We start from the raw sequence: 25,385 nt of genomic DNA on the forward strand, positions 1-25,385 counted from the left end.
TTAAAGGGCACCTATTATGGAATTTTGAAAATTAACTTTCATGTAGTGTGTAACATAGATTTAAGTGAACAAAAACATCTTGCAAAGTTTTATATATGAAAGTTCACCGTAAAAAAAGTTATTGTCTCTCAAATGTAGGAGTCGACTCTGAGTCAATGAAATGAATCGATTTTCCAATGAGTCATTTTCCTTTTCGTTGTGACGTCAAGACGAAAAGTTATCAAATTGGCCGTGCCCACTCATTGCGCAGACACCAGGGAAAACTTTAAAACATCAATCATGTCGACCACAAGACTCTGTGTTCTGAAGTGCATATCAAAAGCGACCTTTTTTTCACTGCCCAGGGACGAGCATGCGAAGAATCAGTGGCTAGAGTTTATATTTACAACTATACCACACAAGTATAGCCCGAACCTTGTGCTGTGTTCGCGTCATTTTAATGACGATTGCTTTACGAACATGAACGCTTTCAAGTGTGGATTCGCGAGCCGGTTGATACTGAAGGAAGGTTCAGTACCAAGTTTATTTGGATCAGCTTCCTCCTCCGAATCACAACCTGTAAGTATTATTAATAATTGTTGCTTCAAGTCGAAAATGTATGTGTTTTTTAGCATGCTTAATAAGTATTTGTGTGTGTTGTGTACGTTACACTCAGCGCAGCTTCTAGGTCTCCAATGTCAATTTTTTGGAAATATGTGAAAAGTCTGTCGATGTTATTGGAGTTGTCATAAAGAATAGAGCAATAACTTGTAGTAATGCAGTGCTTTATCAATATGTTTATGCGTTGGGCTAACGCAAACAATAACTGATTGTGTGTTTACCACCGATCTTTGGGCTATGATCGCTAACATAAATCAACTCAAATTCCTTCTCTGATTTCGATTTTTTTACTACAAAGCGGTGATGGGCGTTCCGTTTCCGAAAATCTCTGCACAGAGTATACCAATCACAACTGACTGGGTCATCTGACCAATCACCGCAGATTAGCGTCACGCAAAGGAGTGGTTTGGAAAAATTAGTCGTTGAACGAATCATTTGGGAGTCAGTGAGCAAATAAGGTAAACAAAAATGCTTATTATAAGACAACAAAAGTGTTTTTGTCATTGCATGCATGTAAAACTGTTGTTGGGGACTCCCAAAACAATATTAAGAACATTTTAAATGCCATAATAGGTGCCCTTTAAGCCCTCTAGGCGTATGTGTTCCCTTTACAAAAAGCTTCACTAGGATGCTGCGCTGAGAAAAGCACTTTTGGGAACAATCCTGCATTGTGACCAGCTGTGAATATGTGTGTAACACGTCAATGAACATTGACCGGAATTTATAGCCTCGGCTGGTGAGATCATTAGGTGCACCTGTGGCCAGGCTATAAATAGACGCGGCACCAGCGTGTCGTCAGATCCGTTTTCTTCAGAGCAAACTGTGCTGTGTGTCTCACAAGCCTGTCAGAAACTTTCTTTCCTGTGCTAGGATTTAGAATTTATTAGGCAGTGCACAGTGAACCTTTTCTCCTTTCCCTCTTTCTATATATTTAAATAGAAAATAGAAAAGAAAAAGGTGGAAAAATGTCAGAGAAGCAAAGCAAAGCAAACGATGCGTGTTTCCCTGTCAATGTTCTATGACTGTCAGGGACACGCATCAGTTTTGTTTTGTTTGTTTGGGGGAAGAGCATGCTGCTCTCGCGTTGGGGCAGGGTGAGTGCGCGCATTGCGACCTATTTTCGGGCGAAATACTTTGCGCTCGCCTCACTTACTTCTAGGAGTCAGCGCATACTCTTTCATCGTGGGGCTCTTGCATATATTTGGCTGAGGAGCGAGAGACGGGTCCATCCCTATCGCTCGCTCTCTCCCTAGATCCAGCTGATCCTTCTCGTGATCTGAAGCACGCATCGGCGCCTCTTCGTCTCACGTGGGGGGCGCTGAACCTTTTCAACTACATTTCACGCATAATAATAAAGCGTCTGAAAAATTACTCAAGGTGGTTACTCGGGCTGTGGCCAGACTACAGCTAGACTGGCCACGCGAACAAGAGACACCCCCCCCCCCCCAAACGCTCCAAACTATAAAACTGTCTGGTGGCCTAAAAAATAAAATAAAATAAATAAATAATATAATAAAAAAAAAGAAAAAGGGAACACTATATTAGTCCCTTCCTTTTTTTGATGATCTCCATGACGAGCTTTCTCACTCATGGAGGAACCCATATACTTCCCTTGTTCACGTACACTCGACGTCTTTATACTCGACTATCGTGGGTGCTGAGACACGGGGGTATTCAATGATGCCGCCGGTCGAAGAGACGCTTGCGGGCTATCTCTCACCGGGTTCGGCATCATCACTCAGGTACATTATATTGCAGCATCAGTCCTGTGTGCAGTTAGCTAACCGTGCTGAGATTTCCAAGTAGGAGACGGATGTTACCGTAAAGTACTAAACCATGTTCAACTGTAAATGCTACTGGAATTGTTACTCACTGTTTTCAAAACCGTTCAATGATGGAAAAACTTTATTGACCTCTTAATCTCCATAACCCAGGGTTTACAAATGTGTAGTGTGAAACCTCTAAACCAGAATACCCAGGATTAATTACTAACTCTGCATAATAGAGAAATAGTCTGAAAATGACCCTGATAAAAATGTAAAATGTGAAAAGATCTATTGTCACCGTTTGTAGGTACAACATTATGATTATGGATACATCATAAAGATGACTTTTTTAGACATATTTAAATACTGTATAATATAGTGAAATATTGTTTATTTTGTTTTGAAAGAAAAATTTGGCTTTGCAGCATGGACCAATAGATCTGCAATAAAATCTGTAACAAGCAAGTTATTTCTCCATATATGAACTCATAGCCTAAAATCACATCCAATGATATATGATGTCCTCATGAATTAATAATATTAAGAGACAAAACAGCACAAAAAGTAAAATAATTCAAAATAAAATAATCACAGTAACTTTTACTTTCACAAGTCACAACTTTTCTGTAAAATTAGAATTTTGGATAATTAATGGATTAAAATGAATAAATACATACAAATTTACACAGAACTCAAAGTTGTTGTTTTTTATAAAAACATTTTTCCTCTCCTTCAAAATGCCATTAACCAAATATCATGTCCTGTTCTTGATGTGCATGTGTTGTATCAGACAGAAAACAAAACTCTTATCTGCTCATCTCTGCTTTAGCTGAACTACCATTCAGAATGATGTTTGCTACTTTGTACATAGTTTACTGCTCTTATCTGCATATAACTTTGTCGTATGTGTCTTCACAGTATGTGCGTAAAGCAGCAGTAAGGGTGTGGATAGTTTGTTTGCTGTTTTTGAAGAGATAAGCAATTTGTGGCAACAAGCAAGGCTTTGACATAAGAAAGAAATTATATATATATATATATATATATATATATATATATATATATATATATATATATATATATATATTGCTTAAGTTTTGGCTTTAGGCAGTTTTGTAGCTTTTGGTCTTAAATATTTACAATTTGGCTGATTTGCTAAATATTTTACATAAAATACAAATGTTTGGACCTCTACTGAAATACTCTTGCTCTTGTTAAACATTAAAAAGTATTGTTAACCATTTAATGGTTTATGTGTAAAAATACAGGCAACTTTAGAAGTGAGCAAGAACTGGCTTTATTTTTATTATTCTTTTCAGATTTTCAATATCACATGACCACAAATTGTCAGCCTCATGCCAACAAAACTTTTATTTTGAGGAAAGTTAATCAAGGTTGCAGACAAACACATATTTGGCCAGCAGGTGTGTGGCTGATAAAAGTTTGGTTGCACATAATCAGTTGTTCTGTCAAGGACGAAATGGGTTGATTTTGCAGATCTTTGGGTGATTCACAAACTTCATCAGACTTTGACTTAATCTTTTCCTCACTGTTCTTCATGCATTTGGAAAATGGCAACAGGTTACAGTCACAGTGCTATGGGTTATTGTTCAAGTACAATTTTCTGAGAGAGTCAAAAACATTTCCAGGAATCCTTCTCAGTCCTTTTTTTGCCAGTTTGAGTTTTGAAAGTGACTGAAGTTTTTCAAAGACCTCTGATTTGAGTGATTCTATCATAAAGTTTCCAGATAAATTTGAAAATTGGTTTGAGGAGAGGTCTAACTTCTTGAGCTTCTCGAGAGGGCTGAAATATCCAGTTTGTATGTAGGTATGATTATTGTGGCTCAGTCTCAATTCCGTCATTTTCAGCATTTCTCCAAAGACGATAGTGGGAGGACTGGTGAGTTGAGTGTTTTGAATAGTTAGAGGCTTTACAGTTTTTTTTTTTTTTTCAATTGCTAACAAGTATCGGTCAATACTGAATCCACTTTCTCAAAACTATTCATACAGTCAGCATTACCAACATGCATCTTGGCCAGACAGTTAATATCACCTCCAAAACTCACTCAAACCAACAAAACATTTCATACATGTCTCAAAATCAGCTTGTTCGACCATAACACTGGCATCAGTTCACATTCAAAAAGTATACATTGTCACTCAGAACTCACTGACCTAAAAAAACACTAACAACAGGGAGCATTACATAAATGATAAACTTTTATCTTTCAAGTTTGAATTTTGTTTTTACATAAATCAGTATTTAATTATAGAATATCAATAACACCTGTTCACTGAATTGACTGTACTAAAGTATATGTAAAAAGAATGAATCAGAAATGCAGCAATTTGCTTCACTATATTTTATTTCTTCTATATATTTGCATACAGTTCCAAAACATAAGTTCATGAGGAGCGAGTCCATCTAATCAATTAACAGCCAGAAATATAAGCAGCTATTTTCCTCTCAATGGTCTTAGCTCTTTACAGTATTTGAACCCACCCACCCACGACAGAGCCATGCAATGTCCTATTACTCCACTTGAAGCATTCATCCTCCTTATCAGATAAGCTATTTTTATCAAAATCATTATGTTATTCAACGGAAGCTGCTGCAGCAGTTCACTATTTGCATACATCATGATAACTGCGGCTACCACTTTAACCGTGGATTTCATTCATAACACACTGACCTAAAAAACACTAACAACAGGGAGCATTACATACATGATGAACTTTTATTTTTAAAGTTTGAATGATTTTTCACGTAAATCAGCATTTCATTATAGAATAATACCTTTTCACTTTATTGAATGTACTAAAGCATATAACAAGAATGAATCAAAAATGATGCCATTTGTTTTCTTTGAATGTCATACATTATTTGTAAAAATAAAAAGGTGAAAAAAGAAAAAAATCCTGAAATTCCAGGGCTGCAATGATAATAAAAAAAAAAGTGTAGGATTATCCATGAACGAAGCCATCAAATAAACAAACACCACATTCCTCAACATCATAAAACAAATGCATGGTGCATGAATCACTGAAGGAGATATCTCTCCCAGGCCTGCTTAGTATCAAACGTCACAGTTACTGTAGTAACCTCTGTTCACTTAGGGAGGAAACGAGACGTTGTGTCGAATGAAGTGACACAAGGGGTTCCTTCCCTGAACTTGAGAAAAGGCCAATGAGGCATGTCCCGCCCCCGGACATACGGGTATAAAGGGAAGTGGGCGTGCATCTGTCAGTCACGTTTTTGCACTGAGGAGCAGAGAATAATGTAAGGCCATTTACAGTGGTAGATCTAGTGTCTTGGCAGAAGGGACACAACGTCTCATTCCCTTCCCCTTCTGTCACTCGCTCACTGTTGTGTCGAATGAAGTTGTAGGGGCACTGGTTGTTTAGAGCAGTTTTACTATCAGATATAACTAATAATTAATGTTTATTAATTATTAATTTATAATTAAATTAAATAATATACCGTAATTTCCAGACTATAAGCCGCAACTTTTTTCCCACGCTTTGAACCTCGCGGCTTAAACAACGACGCGACTAATATATGGATTTTTCCCGCTTTCAAATTTTATAAAAAAAAAAATAAAAAAAAACATTCTGTGACGTGCTCAGTTTTTTGCCGGCATGAAGCTTTCATTAGACCAATGAAATTGCTGAACGGGTTAAGGTCAAACAACTTTTTTGTTTACTGTTTAGATTAAATCGAGCGCGCTCAAACTTCCCATCATTCTGATTACGGTAGTCATTTTGTCACCCTCAAGACACGGAGAAATGCATATGATGCAGCTTTCAAGTTGAAGGCAATTGATCTGGCTGTTGGAAAAGGAAATAGAGCTGCTGCACAGGAGACGTTGGAAACAGCAGCGTGATGAATTGACTCAGTGCAAAAAGACAACTAAAGCTGAGGCTATTCAATTCCGACACCGAAGGAGATGACTTCAGTCGTTTCATGTGCACAAGAGGAGGAAGATAGTGACCAATGACTTTCTTGCTAGGCTACTGTTTACTGCTAATTTTTTGTTACAAGCCGTGTGTGGCAGCGGGGGCGTGGTCAAGCGTCCGTCCGGGATAAAAGTGGTAAGGGCGCTTATACCTGAGCTAATGTCTAACATCTGTGTCTAATTTCAGTAAGCGTGGGGAGAGCGGCATAAAAATGCAGCTGAGAGAGTGAGTGAGTGAGTGAGTGAGTGACAGACAGACACACATCAGTCTAGTGTTGGCGCATATGTCCAAGAATTGAGAAACTTTATAAAATTGATTGTAAACATTGCTGTGGCCATTAAAAGCCTTACCTGGAACGTCAAGTGCCCTGCTTCACGTGTCCTTCTTGGGAAAACTGTCACACTGGCACCAGTGTGACAGTTTTCAGCACTTGATGTAAGCGCCATTACCGCTTTTCTCTCCCGGAGGGGCGCTTGACCACGCCCCCGCTGCCACACCATGTTTCGTTAAAGCCTATTAATTTTTGTTACAAGCCGTGTTTCGTTAAAGCCTGTGTAAAGTTCATTTGTTTCAATGTACCGGTAGGCACCTGCGGATTATAGACAGGTGCAGCTTATTTATGTTAAAAAAAAAAATACTTTTTTTAATTCAGTGGGTGCGGCTTATATTCAGGTGCGCTCAATAGTCCGGAAATTACGGTAATTTAATTCGTTAAATTCTATCCTCGGGGCACCACTCTTTGACAAGAGAAAAATTATAGTAAGTGACTGATCAAGTCTCATAAAATTCTACCCTGAAGATTGAGTATTTTGATCAATAATCAAAAAGGGAAGACGCTAGTCGAACTATTGCCATACGAATCCAACAGTAATATGGTTACAGTTGGCTTCTAACAACAACAATTTAACAATACTGAAGTAATACTGGAGTTCTTGATGTGGCAGAGGCTGGCTTCAACACAAATATTCAAACAAACAACTAGGAGTACTTATTATAATATAACAAGATTTATTATAATCAAACAGCACTGAACACCACCAATACTGTATGAATATAATGAAAAAACATAACATGGAAATCCTAAACTAAATTGTGGAGCTATATGTTAGCATGTATATGTGTGTGTGTGGGTGTGTGTCTAGATTCGGTAACAAAGACACAAAATGTCAGACTAAACTACACATGTGGAACCAGTTTCAAAATGGTGCATCAGTTTCAACATGGATGATTAGATTGTAAAATGCAGAGCCAACGATTATTTGAATGTGTAGGGAAAGAAAGATGGCTGGATCAGATCCAGAAAAACAGAGCATATGCCATGTGTGGGTGGTAAACAGGGGTTCATGCAATTTAACAGAGGATACACGCTGAATCGTTAGTTCAGATCACTCAATAAAATAAAATTTCACCCAAAAATGACAATCTCACAAGTCAAAACAGCAATCAGCGATCGTAGTTAAACCTACAAATGTAAACAAAACATCAAACATTCAGCAATCAAATATATAAAAGATTTCGTTTTATAAGAAAAGTCACAGTTTCTAAACTAAATCTGCCCAGATATCAAGCCTTACTTGGGAAATCCTGTGCGATTTCAGCAGGGTTGTCCATTTGAATTCCTGTTGCGTTGAGCGGTCAGGAGAAAACGATCTGGATTCGGTCCTTTGTCTTACGCTCGTCAGCAAAAAGATGCGTCTCTGCGTTATTTCTGTGATGGAGAGAAATTCAGGGAGGTAGTCAACGTTGATAGAAAACGACTGAGAATGGAAGCTGGTCGCCTTTTCAGTTTTCTAAATAAATTCACTGTTGTCTTGCAGTGAAAATGTATACTACACGACTGGAACAAAGCTAAGTTAATCTTACTATACCTTGCCCAAATGGTGAGGTTAGAAAAACTTGGTTTCTCTTTGTCCAGAAGGAGGGGAATTCCTTTGTGTGTAGATACAGTGGCTCTGTAGGCTTTTGAGGTCATTGATGACATCATGCTACAGGCTCTGGAGGGCACTACCAGGTGGTGGCATTCTCGGGACACAGGTGGATCGCAACCGCTCTGTCCACCTGGGGGACCTCTGTGTACCCGTGGGCCGCACCACTGTCCAGGGTATGAGCAGAAGTGTCGGTTCCAGGCAGTAAAAGGTGCCCTCCACGATGGCTAGGAGCTGCGCCCTGAGCCGAGGTACCAGTCTGCGAGCCGTGAAGGTTGTGGGGAGGACGGGTTCACAGATGCAGCTGCGATGTCATCATCCAATTCCAGGGGCTCAAGGGAGAATGCCGGCTGGCAGCGAGGCGAGCCACACTCATTCCGAGCTCGGACAGAAGCAAGGGGGCGGGAGGGTCGTAGGGATTTACCCGGCGAAACCAAGCCTGTCGTCATCCCCAAATCGCCTTCATCGCCAGCCAGGTTGTCCTCAATCCCATGGGAAGGAGCGACGCAGGGGCGGCTGAAGTGGTATTCTCCTTCAGGAAGGAGAGCCGTGACTGCAATGCTGCCATGGTCATGTTCTCGCAGTGATTGCATTAACCATCCACAAACACTGCCTCAGCCTTTGTGGCTGTCGGTCTTGGAGAGATATCGACCACATCCAGGAACTACACAGAGGCGGAAGGGCATCTTGAAAAAGATGTGACCTGAAAAGGACGTTCAATGCCTGTCTGTGTATTGCTCTTTTATGAGAGATAAAAGTCTTTTAGGAGGGGAAAATACTCTTTTAGGCAGTGAAAGCGCCATCATAGCGCCCTGGGGCGTGGACTCCACATCGTGCAGAGCGAGAGAACGCCAGCTGGAAACGCGCAGCAGGATCCAACCGCAGTGCTTCTTGCCAACAGAGGTGAGTGGAACAGTGGTGAACTTCAGCTTGCTGTTGCAGAAACGCTCTGCTCCGAAGAAAAAATCTGACTGACAGATGTATGAACATTTCCCTTATACCTGTATGTCCAGGTGCGGGACATGCAAATTCTGTCTGCCAATTTCTCATTGGCCTTTTATCAAGTTCAGAGGTACACAAGGCTCCCCAGGAAGACCCCTTGCATCACTTCATTCGACACAATGCCAAGTGAGTGACAGAAGAGGAACTGAGGGCCTCTGTGCAGAGAAGTTCTAAGTGCAGAGGTTATGGGCCATAAAATACAGAGAACACTCTCCCTGAAATTCCAGAATGCATTTAAACCCACAATTTACACAATACATAGCTGTGCTAATTAATTCAGAAAATTGCTTTGAGCTGTGGTAACTTTTATAACTGACAAATTAATGATTATAGCCGATGTACCTTTTAAAATTTGTGTAGTGATTTGTAATCACTTATAACTGACATATCGGTGATTATAATTTTAATGTTGTATGTTTCATCTCATTCTACTAAGAATGGTAACTATAAGGCTTAACTTGATAATTTAACTTGACAATCAGGTTTTCCATGAAGTGTAATGCTTTATCCATGTTGTAAAACCAAGAATTAACCTTTATGATTTGTAATAAGGGATTTCATGTTTTGTTACTTACACATATAATATTCATGAAATAATTTCATATTTAGTACGTTTAACACTTGCTTGGTTATGTAGAGAATTTTGATGACAATGAATGTCATGTCTCTTGCACCATTTTCAAGATATGATTCAATGATTAAACATGCACTATTTTTGAACGGGAATTCCCAAGAATCACCCAAACATAGGGTCATAAATCAATTCTGAAAAGGGACAGACCAGTCAACCATGTGACCCAAGTGCCAATATCAGTTCAAATGTCTCCAAACAGGAAGAACAATCTCTTATTTGCTCTTGACCTCTTCTCTCTTCCCTCGTGCTCTTCTGGCTCTTCTGCCTCCTCTCATGCCTCTCTTCAGCTGAACTCTTCGCTTGCTGCTTCAAGATCCTCCATGACATGTAGAGTCCAAGGAAGCTCGGGACTTGAAGTCCTGAGGAAGCCTCTCACTCTCTGCTCTACAGTTCATACACCCAACGGGAGTCTCAAGTTCTTCTTGCAGAAGGCCTTGCTTCATCCAGTCAATAACTTTCCACGATCATCAGAGTCCAAAACATAGACGTAACAAACTTTCTTCCAACACCAAAGAATGCAACGCAAGGAAACACAACAACATGCAAGCATATCTACAGACTGTGCTATTGTATTAGTTAAATACTTTGGGTAATCCGATTGCAAATCGATGTTGACTAAAATAAGGATAAATGTTTCTTAAGGCATTGTCAACAGACTCTATAAAGTTCATTTTCACTGTATTGATCATTTATTTCACATTCTGTCTGTTTCATGTTGTATGTGTTAGATTAGATTTATGTTTAGAATAGCAATAAAGTTTGTCTGTATTCAAATATAATTTGATTGTGGTATATTTTGATAAATAATATCATCCCTGTTTTTAAAATATTTTGCTTCAAAGCTTTACCTAAATATGTGTGATATTATTTTCAAGAAGCCATGAGAATAATATTACTCCAATTAGTGAATTAATCATAATTCCCTTATTAAAGCTTATTCATTATAGTAGAAATTGTGAGTGGATACAATGAGACGTTGTATTATCCCTCCTTCTGATAGCGGGAGGTTTTGCTTCGGATATCGTTCGGAGCGTTCCATTTGGGACGAGGACCTCCTGGCCCCGTTTGCAACATTTGAGAGCCCATGCACTTTTGACTCATGTGCGTCACAGACCCTGCCGCATTTCAGCGGCTGGTAGGCGACTCCTGCGCCCTTGGCAGCGACCCCGACCACTCCAGGTGGTCGGTAAGGAGCCCCTTCTCCACTCGCGGTCAGCGGCCGTCGTCCTCTTCCAGGCGGCTGGGCTCCTTGTCCCCCGGCAGATGGCCGCGGCTGCTCCGTTGGGGTGGACGGTAGTGCTACTCTACTACGGCGTTGTAAAGGGATCAATGGAAAGGAGGCGGCGAGAACCAGCTTGACAAATATAAATAATAGTTTTAATGATAAACTTAAAAGACAAACACACACGACGGACCCGTCCATTAACGATCTCTCTCCCGCACAATCCTCCGCAGTAAACCTTTATCCCTCTCGGAGGCTTGATTAGCCTGATAAGGGACCGGGTGTGTATGATCATGACCCGGCCCCGCCCTCCGCCCTGCCACAGCGCCTTTCAAGACTCAAGGATACTTTATAGACATAATACATTTTACAACAAGAAAAGATAAAAACTTAAAATTACATATAAAAATTTGCATTATCATAGGAATATATACAGTCATAAATAAGAGTTATTTGTAGTAACCTAATTTAAAAAGGTGGGTTTTGAGGAGGGACTTGAAAGTGGAAAGACAATCACAATTATGGATATCTGGCAGTAAAGTGTTCCAAAGTCATGGAGCAGCACTGCTAAAGGATCTGGACCCCATAGAAGTCAGACAAACAGAAGGTATCACAAGAGAGAGAGGAACAGGATCTAAGAGTGCAGTTAGGAGAATATATATGAATAAGATCTAGAAGATAGGAAGGTGCTAGGCTATGAAGAGCCTTGAAGGTCAATAACAGAATCTTGTAATAAATACGAAGTTTAACATGGAAGTGAAGTTGTTGAAGAATAGGAGTTATATAATACCAATGGATGCTAATCTCTCTAAAATTATGTTGTGTGAGATAGTGTCAAAAGCTGCGCTTAAGTCAAGAAGAATGAGTATTGACAGAAGTCCTGCATCAGCTGAGATTAACAGATCATTAGTGATTTTGACCGTAGCAGTTTCAGAGCTGTGATGTGAGCGGAAACCTGACTGGAACTGTTCATAAAGGTTATTAGTAAGAAGATGTGTGTGGACCTGAGAAGCAACTATCCTTTCTAACATTTTTGAAGAAATGGTAAATTGGAGATAGGTTGGTAATTTTAAAGTATTTGTGGGTGTGACAAAGCAGGCGGAGAATGAGGATCTAGACGCAGCGGTTTATTCAAAAACATAAAGAAAAACTCAGAAACAAGCAAACAGGGGAGACCTGGCACAGAGCATCAAAAACATGCAAGAACTAACAAGGAAACAAAGAAACTAAAAGGGCTTATATACAAACAGGAACAAACAAGGGAATAAGGAACACCTGGGGAAATAATCAGGGGAAAACCAATCATAAAATGAAACTACAAAGGACTACAAAAACCAAACAGGAACTAAAATAAACTTCAAAATAACAGCACAAAAACAAAAGACAACAGAGAACATGACAGAGCCCCCCGCTTTAAGGAGCGGATTCCAGACGCTCCAAAAGGCACAAAAAAAAAAAAAAAAAACAAAATTGTCCAAGGGGGCACAAGGGGCAAACAGGCAGTCCAAGGGGACACAAGGGGAAAACAAGCAGTCCAAGGGGACACAAGGGGCAGACAGGCAGTCCAAGGGGACACAAGGGGCAGACAGGCAGTCCAAGGGGGCACAAGGGCCTGGGAGGCGGCCACAGGACGGGGACTGGGTCAGGGAGCATGGGAGGAGGCCACAGGTCGGGAACAGGGTCAGGGCACCTGGGAGGATCCCACAGGTCGGGAACAGGGCCAGGGGGCCTGGGAGGAGGCCACAGTATGTGAACAGGGTCAGGAGTCCTGGGAGGAGGCCACAGGACAGGGACTGGGTCAGGGGGCCTGGGAGGAGGCCACAGGACAGGGGCCGGGTCCGGAGGCCTGGGAGGAGGCCACAGGACAGGGGCCGGGTCCGGAGGCCTGGGAGGAGGCCACAGGACAGGGGCCGGGTCAGGAGGCATGGGAGGAGGCCACAGGACGGGAACAGGGTCAGGAGGCCTGGGAGGAGGACACAGGACAGGGGCCGGGTCAGGAGGAGGCCACAAGACAGGGACTGGGTCAGGGAGCCTGGGAGGAGGACACAGGACAGGGGCCGGGTCAGGAGGAGGCCACAAGACAGGGACTGGGTCAGGGGGCCTGGGAGGAGGACACAGGACAGGGGCCGGGTCAGGAGGCAGCCACAGGTCAGGAACCGGGTGAGGGGGCCTGGGAGGAGGACACAGGACGGGGACTGGGTCAGGGGGCCTGGGAGGAGGCCACAGGTCAGGAACAGGGTCAGGGGGCCTGGGAGGAGGCCACCAGACAGGGGCAGGTTCAGGAGGCCTGGGAGGCGGAACCATGGAAGGCCCTGGAGACGGAGCCGTGGGGGGCTCAGGAGGCAGAGCTGAGGGAGGCTCGGGATGCGGAGCCGTGGGAGGCTCGGGAGGCGGAGCTGAGGGAGGCGGCGCCGTAGGAGGCTCTAGAGGCAGTGACCTGGAAGGCTCGGGAGGCGGAGCTGTGGGAGGCTCGGGAGGCGGAGCCGAGGGAGGTGGTGCCGTAGGAGGCTCTAGAGGCAGTGACCTGGAAGGCTCTGGAGGCAGAGCCGAGGGAGGCGGAGCCGAGGGAGTTGGCGCCATAGGAGGCTCTAGAGGCGGAGCCGTGGAAAGCTCGGGAGGCAGAGCTGAGGGAGGTGGCGACGTAGGAGGCTCTGGAGGCGGAGCCGTGGAAGGCTCAGGAATTGAAGCCATGGGAGGCTCGAGGGGCGGAGCCCTGGGAGGCGGAGCCGTAGGAGGTGGAGCTGTGGAAGGCTCAGGAATTGAAGCCATGGGAGGCTCGAGGGGCGGAGCCTTGGAAGGCTCGAGAGACTTGGGAGGCGGTGCCCTGGGAGGCTCGAGAGGCGGTGCCCTGGGAGGCTCGAGAGGCTCAAGAAGGAGGAGCACTGGGAGGCTGGAGAGACTTGAGAGGCAGAGCCCTGGAAGGCTCGGGAGGAGGAGACCTGGAAGACTCGAGACTTGGGAGGCGGAGCCCTGGGAGGCTCGGGAGACTTGAGAGGCGGAGCCCTGGAAGGCTTGGGAGGCGCTGGCTCTTGGACGGCACTGGCTCTGGGACGGTCGAGGCTACAGGCGCTGGCTCTGGGACAGTCGAGGCTACAGGCGCTGGCTCTGGGACAGTCGAGGCTACAGGCGCTGGCTCTGGGACAGTCGAGGCTACAGGCGCTGGCTCGCTGACCGTGGCAGGCGTAGGCTCTGGCTCGCTGACCGTGGCAGGCGGAGACTGGGGAGCAGAATTTTTTCCTCTTCTTCTTCTTCTTCTTCTCCTCCTCCTGCTCCTCCTGCTCCTCCTGCTCCTCCTGCTCCGAGCGAATGGAGCTGGCAATGCTGGCTTGGTGGCCGTGGGCTCTGGCTTGCTGACCGTGGCAGGCATGGGCGTTGGCTCGTTGGCCGTGGCAGGCATAGGGGGACGAGCCACGGAAGTCTGGGGGGTGACCTCAGTGGGAGGAGATGATAAACCCTCCTCTACACCCACAGTGAACGGCGAGCCGCTCACTCGTAGAGTCTCCTCCACAAACTCAAGGAGCTTCCAGTGAGGTTCCGCCGGAGGCAACAGCTCCTTTAGTGAACTACAGAGACCTGCTCTGAAGAAAACCACCAAGGAAAATTCTGGGTAGTCCACTAACTTTGCCAGATCTAAAAACTCACGAACGTGAACCTCAACTGGACGGTCCTCTTGCCTGAGGAGGAGAATTCTGACAGCTGCTAGATCCATAATGGTTGGTTAGTTCTTCTGTGACAAAGCAGGCGGAGAATGAGGATCTAGACGCAGCGGTTTATTCAAAAACAAAAAAAAACTCAGAAACAAGCAAACAGGGGAGACCTGGCACAGAGAATCAAAAACATGCAAGAACTAACAAGGAAACAAAGAAACTAAAAGGGCTTATATACAAAAAGGAACAAACAAGGGAATAAGGAACACCTGGGGAAATAATCAGGGAAGGAGAACTAATCAGGGGAAAACCAATCATAAAATGAAACTACAAAGGACTACAAAAACCAAACAGGAAACAGGAACTAAAATAAACTTCAAAATAACAGCACAAAAACAAAAGACAACAGAGAACATGACAGTGGGTCTGAACCAGTTTTCTTCAGTATAGGATTGATCACAACAGTTTTAAAAGATGATGGGACACACCCAGAAATAAGAGATGCATGAATATTTTTAGTTATAATGGGAAGCAGGGAAGGTAAACAAGCTTTAACCAAATATGTGGGGAGAGGATCTAGCTGAGAAGTAGATGATTTAGAATTACAAATAAAATGGGATATTTTGATATCTGTCGGGAGATCAAAACTCATAAGAGTAATTTGGGGAGGTTCATGAGAAATTGGGTAAATTGAACTACAAGCTACATTACTCATGGCATTCAATTGCTGGTGAATGCTAGAGATTTTTTCCTTAAAAAAGGTAGATTGCATGTGAGCTGGAAGAGTATCAGGGGACCGAAGAGATCTAGTATTGCCCTCAGCAGACCTGATTAGATTATTATAATGGTCAGATTTTGCCTTAAGAAGAGATTCCTTATATAATAACATATGGTCATCATACATGCTTTTGTGGATATTAAGACCATTTTTTGATATGACGACGTTCCAAGCGACGACTAAGAGCTTTAAGTTTACGTAATTCAGAGCTATACCATGGTGCAAAATGAGCAAAAGAAACAGTATGTGTTTTTAAAGGTGCTAGAATGTCCAGGGTATTTAAAAGACTGTCATTGTAATGGAAGACCAGTTCATCCAGAGTAGTAACATTTTCATTAATTGATAGATTATCAAGATGATTCGAGAGCACAGACAGATCAATATTCTTAATGTTACGAAATGAAATGTCACGACATACATTCACTTTCGATAGATCAACATTAAAAAATACTAATTTGTGATCTGATATAGATACATCTGATACAGTACAGTAAGTAGGAGATACATCAGAACAGCAGACAAGATCAAGAGTATGTTCTCTGGTGTGAGTAGGTAAATCTATAAACTGCTGGAGTCTGAAACTGTCCAGACATGATAGGTCTTTGGTGAGGGCACAATTCAGATTATCCACGTGTATGTTAAAATCCCTTAACAACATTACATTAGGAGACAAGGAACATAAAAAAGTTAAAAATGAAGAGAATTCACTTAAGAAATTATTATCCATCTTAGGACACGATACACAGTGGCAAGAATAGTAGGTGTTGACCCGTTTATTTGTAGAGCGATGGATTCAAATGAATTTTGGAAAGGCACCGTTATCGAGGATACCTTCCACTTTTCATTATATAGAATCGCAAGACCGCCCCCGCAGCCAGAGATACGAAGTTGACAAACGTAAACAAACCCAGGGGGGATTGCTTGATTCAGTGTTGAAAAATCGTTTTGTTGTTGCCATGTCTCTGTTAAGCAGAGAAAGTCAAACTTATGATCAATCACAAGGTCGTATACTAAGGGTCATTTGTTGGTGATTGAGCAGATGTTAAATAGACCAAAAGTCAGATTGTTTTTACAGGATTTGGTGCTAGCCAACCTGGCTAGGTTAGCCATCACGCTGTGATCAACAGACCAGCGATGTTTCGGTTTGGGTGCTAGCATTGCGATCTGTTTACAGTCAAAATGCTTCGTAATCCTCTCGCTTACTTCCAAGAGCCAGCGCCCAATTTTTCATCGTGGGGCTCTCGCATGGATCTGGCTGGGGAGCGAGAGACGGGTCCGTCCCTATTGCTCACTCTCTCCCCAGATCCAGCTAGTCCTTCACGTGATCCTGAAGCGCGGTTTGGGACCTCTTCGGTTCACGAGGTGGACGCTGAACATCTGAACATTACACGCACAATAATAAAGCGGCTGAGGAATTACTCGAGGTGTTTACTCGGACTGTGGCCAGACTACAGTTAGACTGGCCACGCGAACAAGAGACCCCCAAATGCTCCAAACTAGAAGACAGATTTCTGTCTGGTGGCCAAAAAAATAAAACGCTATATCAGTCCCTTCCTTTTTTCTATGACCTACATAACGAGCGTTCTCATTCATCCCGCGTCTTCGTGCCCTCGACGTCGACATGTTTGACTATCGTGGGTGCTGAGCCTCGGGGGTATTCGGTGATGCCGGCGGTAGAAGAGACACTTGCGGGTTGACTCTCGCCTGGCTCGGCATCATCGTTAAAGAGGCCCTCTCTCCCCATAAAGCCTTGCAGGACCACCTCCACGCCTATGGGGAAGGCTTATCAGGCAGCAGGTCAGGCTGGTGCTGCCCTGCACACTATGGCAGTTTTACAGGCATACTAGGCTGATCTGTTGAAGGACCTGAGTGCGGGCACCACGGTCGACGAAGAGGCTTTCTCTGAGCTTCGTAGAGCCATGGATCTGTCTCTCCACACGACCAAGCAGATGGCTCACCCATTGGCTGGTCTATGTCTGCTTTGGTCAGCATGGAGAGACACTTATGGCTCATCCTCTAGGGCATCAGAGACAAGAACGTTTTCCTTCTTGAGGCCCCGGTTTCGCTTTCTGGCTGAGTTGGTGACGCTATGAACGTAGTTATCACCAGGTTCCAGGAGGCAAAAAGTTACGAGGAAGCCTTCAGGCATTTCCTTCCTCGCCGCACTCAGGGGGAGGGGCCGTCGGCCACCAAGCCAAGCCCCTTCTAGAAGGGAGGTTTAAAAAACAAAGCAAGGTTGTTCATGGATTATATATGCTTCTGTTGAAGCCATACCTCTGGGTTTTTCAACTTCATTTTTTTAAAATTGTGTTTAACAGTGGAATTCATGGTAAACAATTACAATACTCATGGTACAGCAGAGAAATGTTCACCAATCAGAGAATCGTAGCCAGCGAAACCTGCAAAAACGTGCCTCTGAGCTACCTCGCGCTCCCATGATGTACTGTGAATGACGTAATCGAGATGGTCTCCCTTCACCCTTAAACTACTTATATATTTATAAACATTGGAATATTTTGCAGTAAAATGTATATATTATTTCTATACTTATAATCAACAACCTAAAATCAATAGCTGTTTATAGTGCCATCACTTGTTTATTCAATGACACCATTCACAATGCTTTATGGGATTGAAGTTTGTGCCCTCATTAAAGATGATAAGTATGCAGGGTTGTACTTTGTATTTATGTCTGATTTTCAAAAATGATTTGCCTCAAAACAAAGTGTGTGATGTTTTGACTCTCCTCAGAGTGGGTTGGTTTGGTTCATGACATACAACTTGTTTTATGAAGGATTTTATAAAAGGTCTATGGAAGAAATAATGGGATAATATTTCCGGAACCTAGACGGCTGAAAAAGTGGCGGTCACTGTTGTGCACTATAGAATATCTATGGGACCGCCTCGTATGCTAAGCTTGCAGGCAATTCTTGGTTGAAGAGCTCTGGTGCTGTGGCAAGTGCGTCAGAAATGACTCCGGGTGGACGTATTACAATTTTTTGCCCTTCACACCAGTGTTAATAGCGATTAAGAAAAATTAACACATTAAACGTTTGGAATGAATGCATGCAGTAACGCGTTAATTCTGACAGCTCAATTATTTTCTTTTCTTTTTTTTTTATTATAGTGCCCTAGAAGTTGTTTTTTCTTGGAAATATTTTTAAGAATGTAATAAATTGTTGGTGGAACATGTTTTCTCATAATTTCATGTTTTATCCCTAACTTTTAAAAGACTGTAATAAAAAAAGAATATCACACACATCTACAGTACAAGATTTGAAGTAGATCAAGGAAAGTGTAAACATAAAAATACTCTGAGGTTTACAGTAACCAAGGTCATGTTAGCCTTCATAACTCTATCCTACATGCATTCCTAGTTCTGACATCTGGATGATTCATGGTAGTTTGTTCATTTCATTTCAAGCCTTGCTTTCACTGTTGTTATAAAAAAGATGTTAGCATCTTTGTGGGTAAACGTATTTAATGAAGAAAGGCAGATAAGTTGTAAGCAGTGAATCAAATGTAAAGGGAAAAAAAGTACATTTATTTGAAATCTTAGAGGATTCATATGGATATGCTTATCAAATCATATTTCATCAGCAGTGATGTTAATAAACAATTTTCTAATACAGTTTAAATGTTTTTTTTTTTCAAACAGCTTTCAACAGTTGATTTAACGTTGCTGTGTATGGCTGGCCAGGACGCAGAAGCAAACAGAGTAATATTGTTATAGTGCCACAAAGCTACAGTGTTTACACAATTTTTGGGTGAAATCAACCTACACATAGTTTACTTACAGTTGTCTCTGCACATTAAACTTGGATAGGAGAAAGTATTTTAACAGCAACATTATACACTACACCTTTAATAACAGAAAATATCAATAAAAAACATTCAATTTTGTTTTGTTTTGTTTACTTTGCTCATTTGTAGAAAAACTACTTCTGCCAATAATCCACAGAGATACTGTCAAAAATCTATTTTGAACACAATAAATATATCCTAACAGTGAACATTCAACCTTAAATGTAATCATTCTTTACAGAATTGTTTAAACTATGCTAGATAACTGAGTTTGTCTTTCTTTGACGACCCAGGTTTTGACTGCCCCGCTTGTTCCTCCGCCATAAAACACAGGCAGTGAGACTGACAATGACAGCAGTGCAGACAATGGCTACAATGATAATAAGTTTGTCTTTGGACACACTCTGACCATCAGTCTCACCTCCACTTGTATACTTTATCTCTTCTGGTAGTGTTGTGGTGTATGGTAATGGAGCAGGGGTGGTCCTTTTGGCTGTGGGAGAGTGAAGTAAATGTCTTTCATCTGTAGGTTTAATTTCAACTTGTGTACTGTTTGATGAAATATCAACAGCTGTCACAGTTGGTGGTTGGGTGACAATGATGTCACCCTCCTTCAGCTCTCTTATGTTTCTTCCAATTAGGTGTTGAGGACTATCACACACAACTGAAGTGAGGTTATTCACTTTCTCTGGATACTGTTCTAGCCAATCCCGAAAAGGTATTATGTCATGATTGCACATCCAGGGATTTTGTAAAATATTAATGTTATCAACCATCAACAAAGAGTTTAGAAATTCTTTTGGCAAGTTTGGTAGCAAATTGTTTTGAAGCTCCAGGTTATGTAAATGGGATACGCCATCCAATAGTTTTATGGGAATGTAATCTATTTGATTGTGCTTCAAGGATATTTTCTTTAACTTGGAAAGGCCTTTAAAAATCCCCCCCTCAATACTGGTTAAACGATTAGTGTGTAGTGAGACCTCCACTAACTGCATCAAACCATTGAAAGCACCAGGAGTTATGTGCTGAATCTGGTTCCTACTAAGCACCAAAAGGCGAACCTCAGTTAAGTTGCTGAACACATTCTCCTCAAGGTGGGTTAACATGTTGTCATATAGCCAGAGCTGTTGGATGGGCATTGGACCAAAAGTCCCAGGCAACAATCTCCTGAGTTGGTTCTCGAAAAGGGTGATTTGAGTAAGACTGGGAAGATTCATAAATATTGCATTGGAAAGAACTGATAACCTATTGTTGGAGAGGAAGAGTTTATTCAACTTCTGCAGCTCTGAGAAAATATTGGCTGGTAGATGTGTGAGTTTGTTTTCCCGGAGATGCAATAACTCAAGGTTCACCAGGTCATCAAAGATGCCTGCTGGTATCTCCTGTAGATCATTTTGCTGAAGGAGCAGGGTTTTGAGCTTACTTAGTCCTTGAAAAGTCCTGCCATTAAGCTTTCTGATGAAGTTTCTCTGCAACACGAGCTCTTGCAGCTGTTCTAAACCCTGAAATATATCTTCTGGCAGAGAAGTTAGAATGTTTTTGCTAAGGTCTAACATTTTCAAAGCTCTTAGAGGCTTGAGAAGAGATGGTGGGAGAACATCTAGTTTGCTGTTACTTAGTTGTAGAGTAGTCAAGTTCTTCAGATTCTGAAATAGATCCTCTGGTAGAGAGGTTAGCTCTGTCCCATTGAAACGTAAGGTAACAAGTTTCTGCGTCTGGTCAAAAGTATGAGGTTGCACCACAGCAATTTTTGAATCCATTGCTACAAACACAGTGAGTGTCTCTGTGAAGGTCTTAAAATCATCTGCTTTTAATAAGGGTATGCTGGTGTTGGACAATTTGATGTAAATGGTGGTTTGGGGGATGGAAACTGGGAATTCTTTTATTATAAAGCCTTCGCAAAAGATGCTGACCTCCTCACACTGGCAGTGATCTGGACAAGAAAAAACAAGAGCATTCATGGCACAGGTACCAAGAATTATGTACCACACAAGGTCCATTGACTCCTACAAAGAAAGCAGAAATTAAATTTACATCATATATCTGAATTGTAAAGGTTGGAGACACACTATATAGAAATAAAAGGTGTAATATTCTTATTTTTATTGAAACCTCAAAGCCACACTCAAAGCTAAATGTCAAATAGCAAAAGTAGACACAAAACCTCTTGAGAAGCCTTCCTGTTGTGAAATAAATTCCTCCACCCATATGACACAAGCGTTCAAATCTATTATGGGCAGTGGTTTGATCACATCCACACCAATTAGAAATGTAGGCTTTTCTACACTTAAATGAATATTCTGGTTTCACGACAAGTTAAGCTCAATTGACAGCATTTGCGTTATAATGTTGATTAAAGAAGCAAAAATTGAGGTTACAGTGAGGCACTTTCCATGGGAGTGAAAGGTGCCATTTTTTGGAGGGTTTAAGGATATACATAAGCACTTACATAAGTTGTTCTGTTAAAACTTGTAGGAAAACTTGCAGAAGGACAACATGTGTTGTCTGATCTTCTGAGCTAAATGTATATGCCAAAGCCCTGGTCTGTCTAACTGGACATAATATAAACTAAATGTTTTGCTGTATTGCATAGGATTGCTGTTAACACATGGGGAAACCATCTGTTGTGCATACTATTACATAAACAGGAAATGCATCTGATCAAGACTATTTGTTCTCATTTGTGGCATTTCCATGTTTTCAATATCTATTTAAAAACTGTTTTAGGGACAGAAATTATAATTACATAATTCCACATTTAATGGAAACAGCAATATTGAAAAGCACAGGAGAGTTGTTTAATGACTTTCTTTGTTCCAGTAAAACCAAACCACAGTCTACAAGAGCTTGAAGATTCAACTATGTAATCTTTCAAATATTCCAAACCTTCATTCATTGCTGTGATTTCTCTCTCTCTCCCCCCACCTCTCTCTCTCTCTCTCTCTCTCTCATTTTTTTTTTTTTTGGCTCGGCATTCGGCAATTTGTTACTGAATAAAACTGATTTAAAAGAGCAGGCATTCAACAGTTTGTTTCTGTTTTGAAAGTTATGTTAGAAGTGGTAAAATATGTAGTAAATATATAGCATCCAATGATGTTTTAAAACTAATACATTCTTAATTAACATCAGAATTCTTCAATAATTATCAACAATATTTTATGCACTTTAACATCATTAACTCAAAAGTGCAGTCAAACTTAAAAGCCACCAAACAGCCAGAACAAACAAAAATACCATGAATGAATAAGTATCTTACCCTTGAATTCAAAATAATACTTCTTAGAGATATCAGACCTTTGCACTCCTCTCCTCACAAAACAGTTTCCCAAATTTATTTTAAAAATATGTTTTCTTTGTCAGATGACTTTCTACCTCCTCACGACTTTCCTGATATCTTCTTTACCGTCAACCGTTGACTGCAGTGGTCTATCAGTGCAGCGCATAAGCTCTTGTGTACTTAACCACATTATTTAAAAATGAGTCTGTTGAGAACATGTTGGTTTGGGGCCCCACCCTTGTGCTGCTATTTAAAGGGGAAGAAAGTTTGTGGGTATATCAGTAAGGAAACAGGGAGGGTGTATTGATATAAATGTATGACTTGGCTAGGGACAAAGTTTTGTTAGACAATATTAAGCTTTAATTTTGGAGTCAGGGTACTATATAAAGTGTGTCTTTCTCAGGCACAAACTATTAGCATGGGACTCCATGTACTGTAAGTGTACTGAGATAATTAATTCCATCACCATATTGCTTACATCTGGATACAAAAAAAGTAACTGCACAATTACACTAAAGGCTTGTGGATTAAAAATGTATATTTTCCTCCCTTTAATGTTCATGATGCAGCATAATATAATTTGTTCAAATGCTCTACATAGAAAGCTATTTACTCCCTGTTAAAAGACTAATACAACAGTTAGTTAGTTCTGGTCCTCTAATCTGATTGGACAAGTGATGTTTCGAGAGTGCTGATATTCAGAATAAACTGTACTGGGATGCATCACTTTTCATAACCCTCCACAAGGATAGAGAAACCCTGCTCTGTGTTCACTTTTGAAACATGACGGACAAATTCTCTGAATTAAATAAATTAATTGACAAAAAAATCCATTAAATGAAATTAAATTCATAAATTATCAAAATGTTAAAAAAAATTAAATACAAAAAAAAAACAACAAAAAAACAAAAAAACAAAACAAAGCCAAAACATGAAATTAAATTTAAATTAATAAATTAAAATGAAAAAAAAAAAAAATAAATAAATACTATTGCCCTTGCCTTATAATTCGGTGAATGAAAAAAAGGTTGGTTATATGACATTCTCAGAATGTTCTACACTTTTTTTTATAAAGACTATACGACTATCTTATATATGTTATGTAGTATTTCTTAAGAGAGTACTGCAGAACACAAATTTTTTTTAATATATATTCTCTGCAATTCCATAAACTTGACAGAGGTTTTCCTGCGACTTGATTCTTTTTCATCTGATGTCTGAAACCTGACTCTGACGGCTGAAGTTGTAGTTTTTTTTATCAAGTCTTACCTATGTTTGAATAAGATCATTGGTATTATTTAGATTCTTTCATCATGTTTTCATAGGCAACCTCAATTCTGACTTGCGTTGCGACACCTGGGTAGGGTTGCACAAGCTGTGCACAAGTTCACACTAATGGCATACTAGTTCATTTGTAACTAAGTCGGTGCTTAACTTGGTTGCACCACCTATTCTTAAGGCAGGACTTAACTAGTAGGTCGTAAACTCTCCGTAAATTAATGTGTAGTCACATAATATGGTGATTACCTATATTGATCCAAAGAACAGCCTTCAAATTTGTACACAGAAGTGTTAAAAAGCCGTGAATTACAGTTTTATCTTGCTACAGTTGATGTTCAAACCTTGTCTACTCATTTAACTGTCAGCTGTAATAAATTATATCCCCATTAAAATATGATATGTAATAAAAGTAGATTTAATAAATAGTATATTTGCCATGTGTAAATAACAATATATAGGAACTGTATCTAAAATAAATAAGGGGTGATATATAAATGCTTATACAACAGGCTGAAAAAATAGAAATGATTGGGTGGGTTTCTGCATTGCATTTAGAAAGATCCATTACATTTTTCTGGGATTATCAATCTGAATTAATGCACTGACAAATAAAGTAAATTTGTTAAATCTCAAACTTTAGATTTTACTGGAGCACAGCAGATTTATACTGGGGCACGTGTCTCAAGCGTCAGATATGCTTGAGTAGCGTCTCGGGTGTGTTGTGTCATAAACATAAAATGTTTAGGTCACTGTGTCATGTTAAATATAGTTTAATACTTAGAACACTGTAAAGTGATCAATGGAAAGGAGGAGGCGAGAACCGGCTTGTTGATATAAATAATAGTTTAATATAAAACTTAAACAAAAGACAAACACACACATGAGGGACATGTCCGTAAACGATCTCTCTCTCCCGCACGATCCTCTGCAGCCGACCTTTATCCCTCTCGGGAGGCATGATTAGCCTAATACGGGACCAGGTGTGTACCTGCATTTCATTGCATTTCTAAGGAATCTTCCTTATTACAATCCGGGGGCATTACGATTAATTGCGTAATCTTTTTATCGCGTTATTTTTAATACAATTAATCACACTGAATTAACGTGATTAAATCGACAGCCCTAATATATATATATATATATATATATATATATATATATATATATATATATATATATATATATATATATATATATATATATATATATATATCTATATATATATATATATATATGTATATGCGATTAATCGTGATTAATTAATCAGGACATCATGTCATTAATTCAATTTAAAAAGGTTATCGATTGACAGCCCTAATATATATATATATATATGTTTACTTTTATACATTTTAAATGTTTTAATGTGCATACCCCGGAATAATTTATTTTTGCATTAATATAAAATGAATCATAATTCAATGATCATAATACAGTTAATCTTTTCACAACTGTTCATTTGTTATGAATATTACATTAATGATAGAGATTATAC

General features: G+C 40.8%; 1 protein-coding gene across 1 annotated transcript in view; it reads right to left on the bottom strand.

The window, feature by feature from the left end:
• The window catches only part of LOC127646601 (uncharacterized), a 31,610-nt gene extending 8,797 nt beyond the window's left edge, over positions 1-22,813 (bottom strand). The window contains exons 1-3 of the mRNA XM_052130355.1: positions 22,589-22,813; positions 19,591-21,338; positions 8,398-8,549 (exon numbers count right to left, since the gene is read on the bottom strand). Of these exons, the coding sequence (XP_051986315.1) occupies positions 8,398-8,549; positions 19,591-21,332 (1,894 nt within the window). The 5' untranslated portion in view covers positions 21,333-21,338; positions 22,589-22,813. The remainder of the gene's footprint in view (positions 1-8,397; positions 8,550-19,590; positions 21,339-22,588) is intronic.
• Between the last annotated feature and the right edge of the window lie 2,572 nt (positions 22,814-25,385).

This window comes from Xyrauchen texanus, chromosome 7, assembly GCF_025860055.1.
Source record: "Xyrauchen texanus isolate HMW12.3.18 chromosome 7, RBS_HiC_50CHRs, whole genome shotgun sequence".
NCBI classification, from domain to species: Eukaryota; Metazoa; Chordata; class Actinopteri; order Cypriniformes; family Catostomidae; genus Xyrauchen; species Xyrauchen texanus.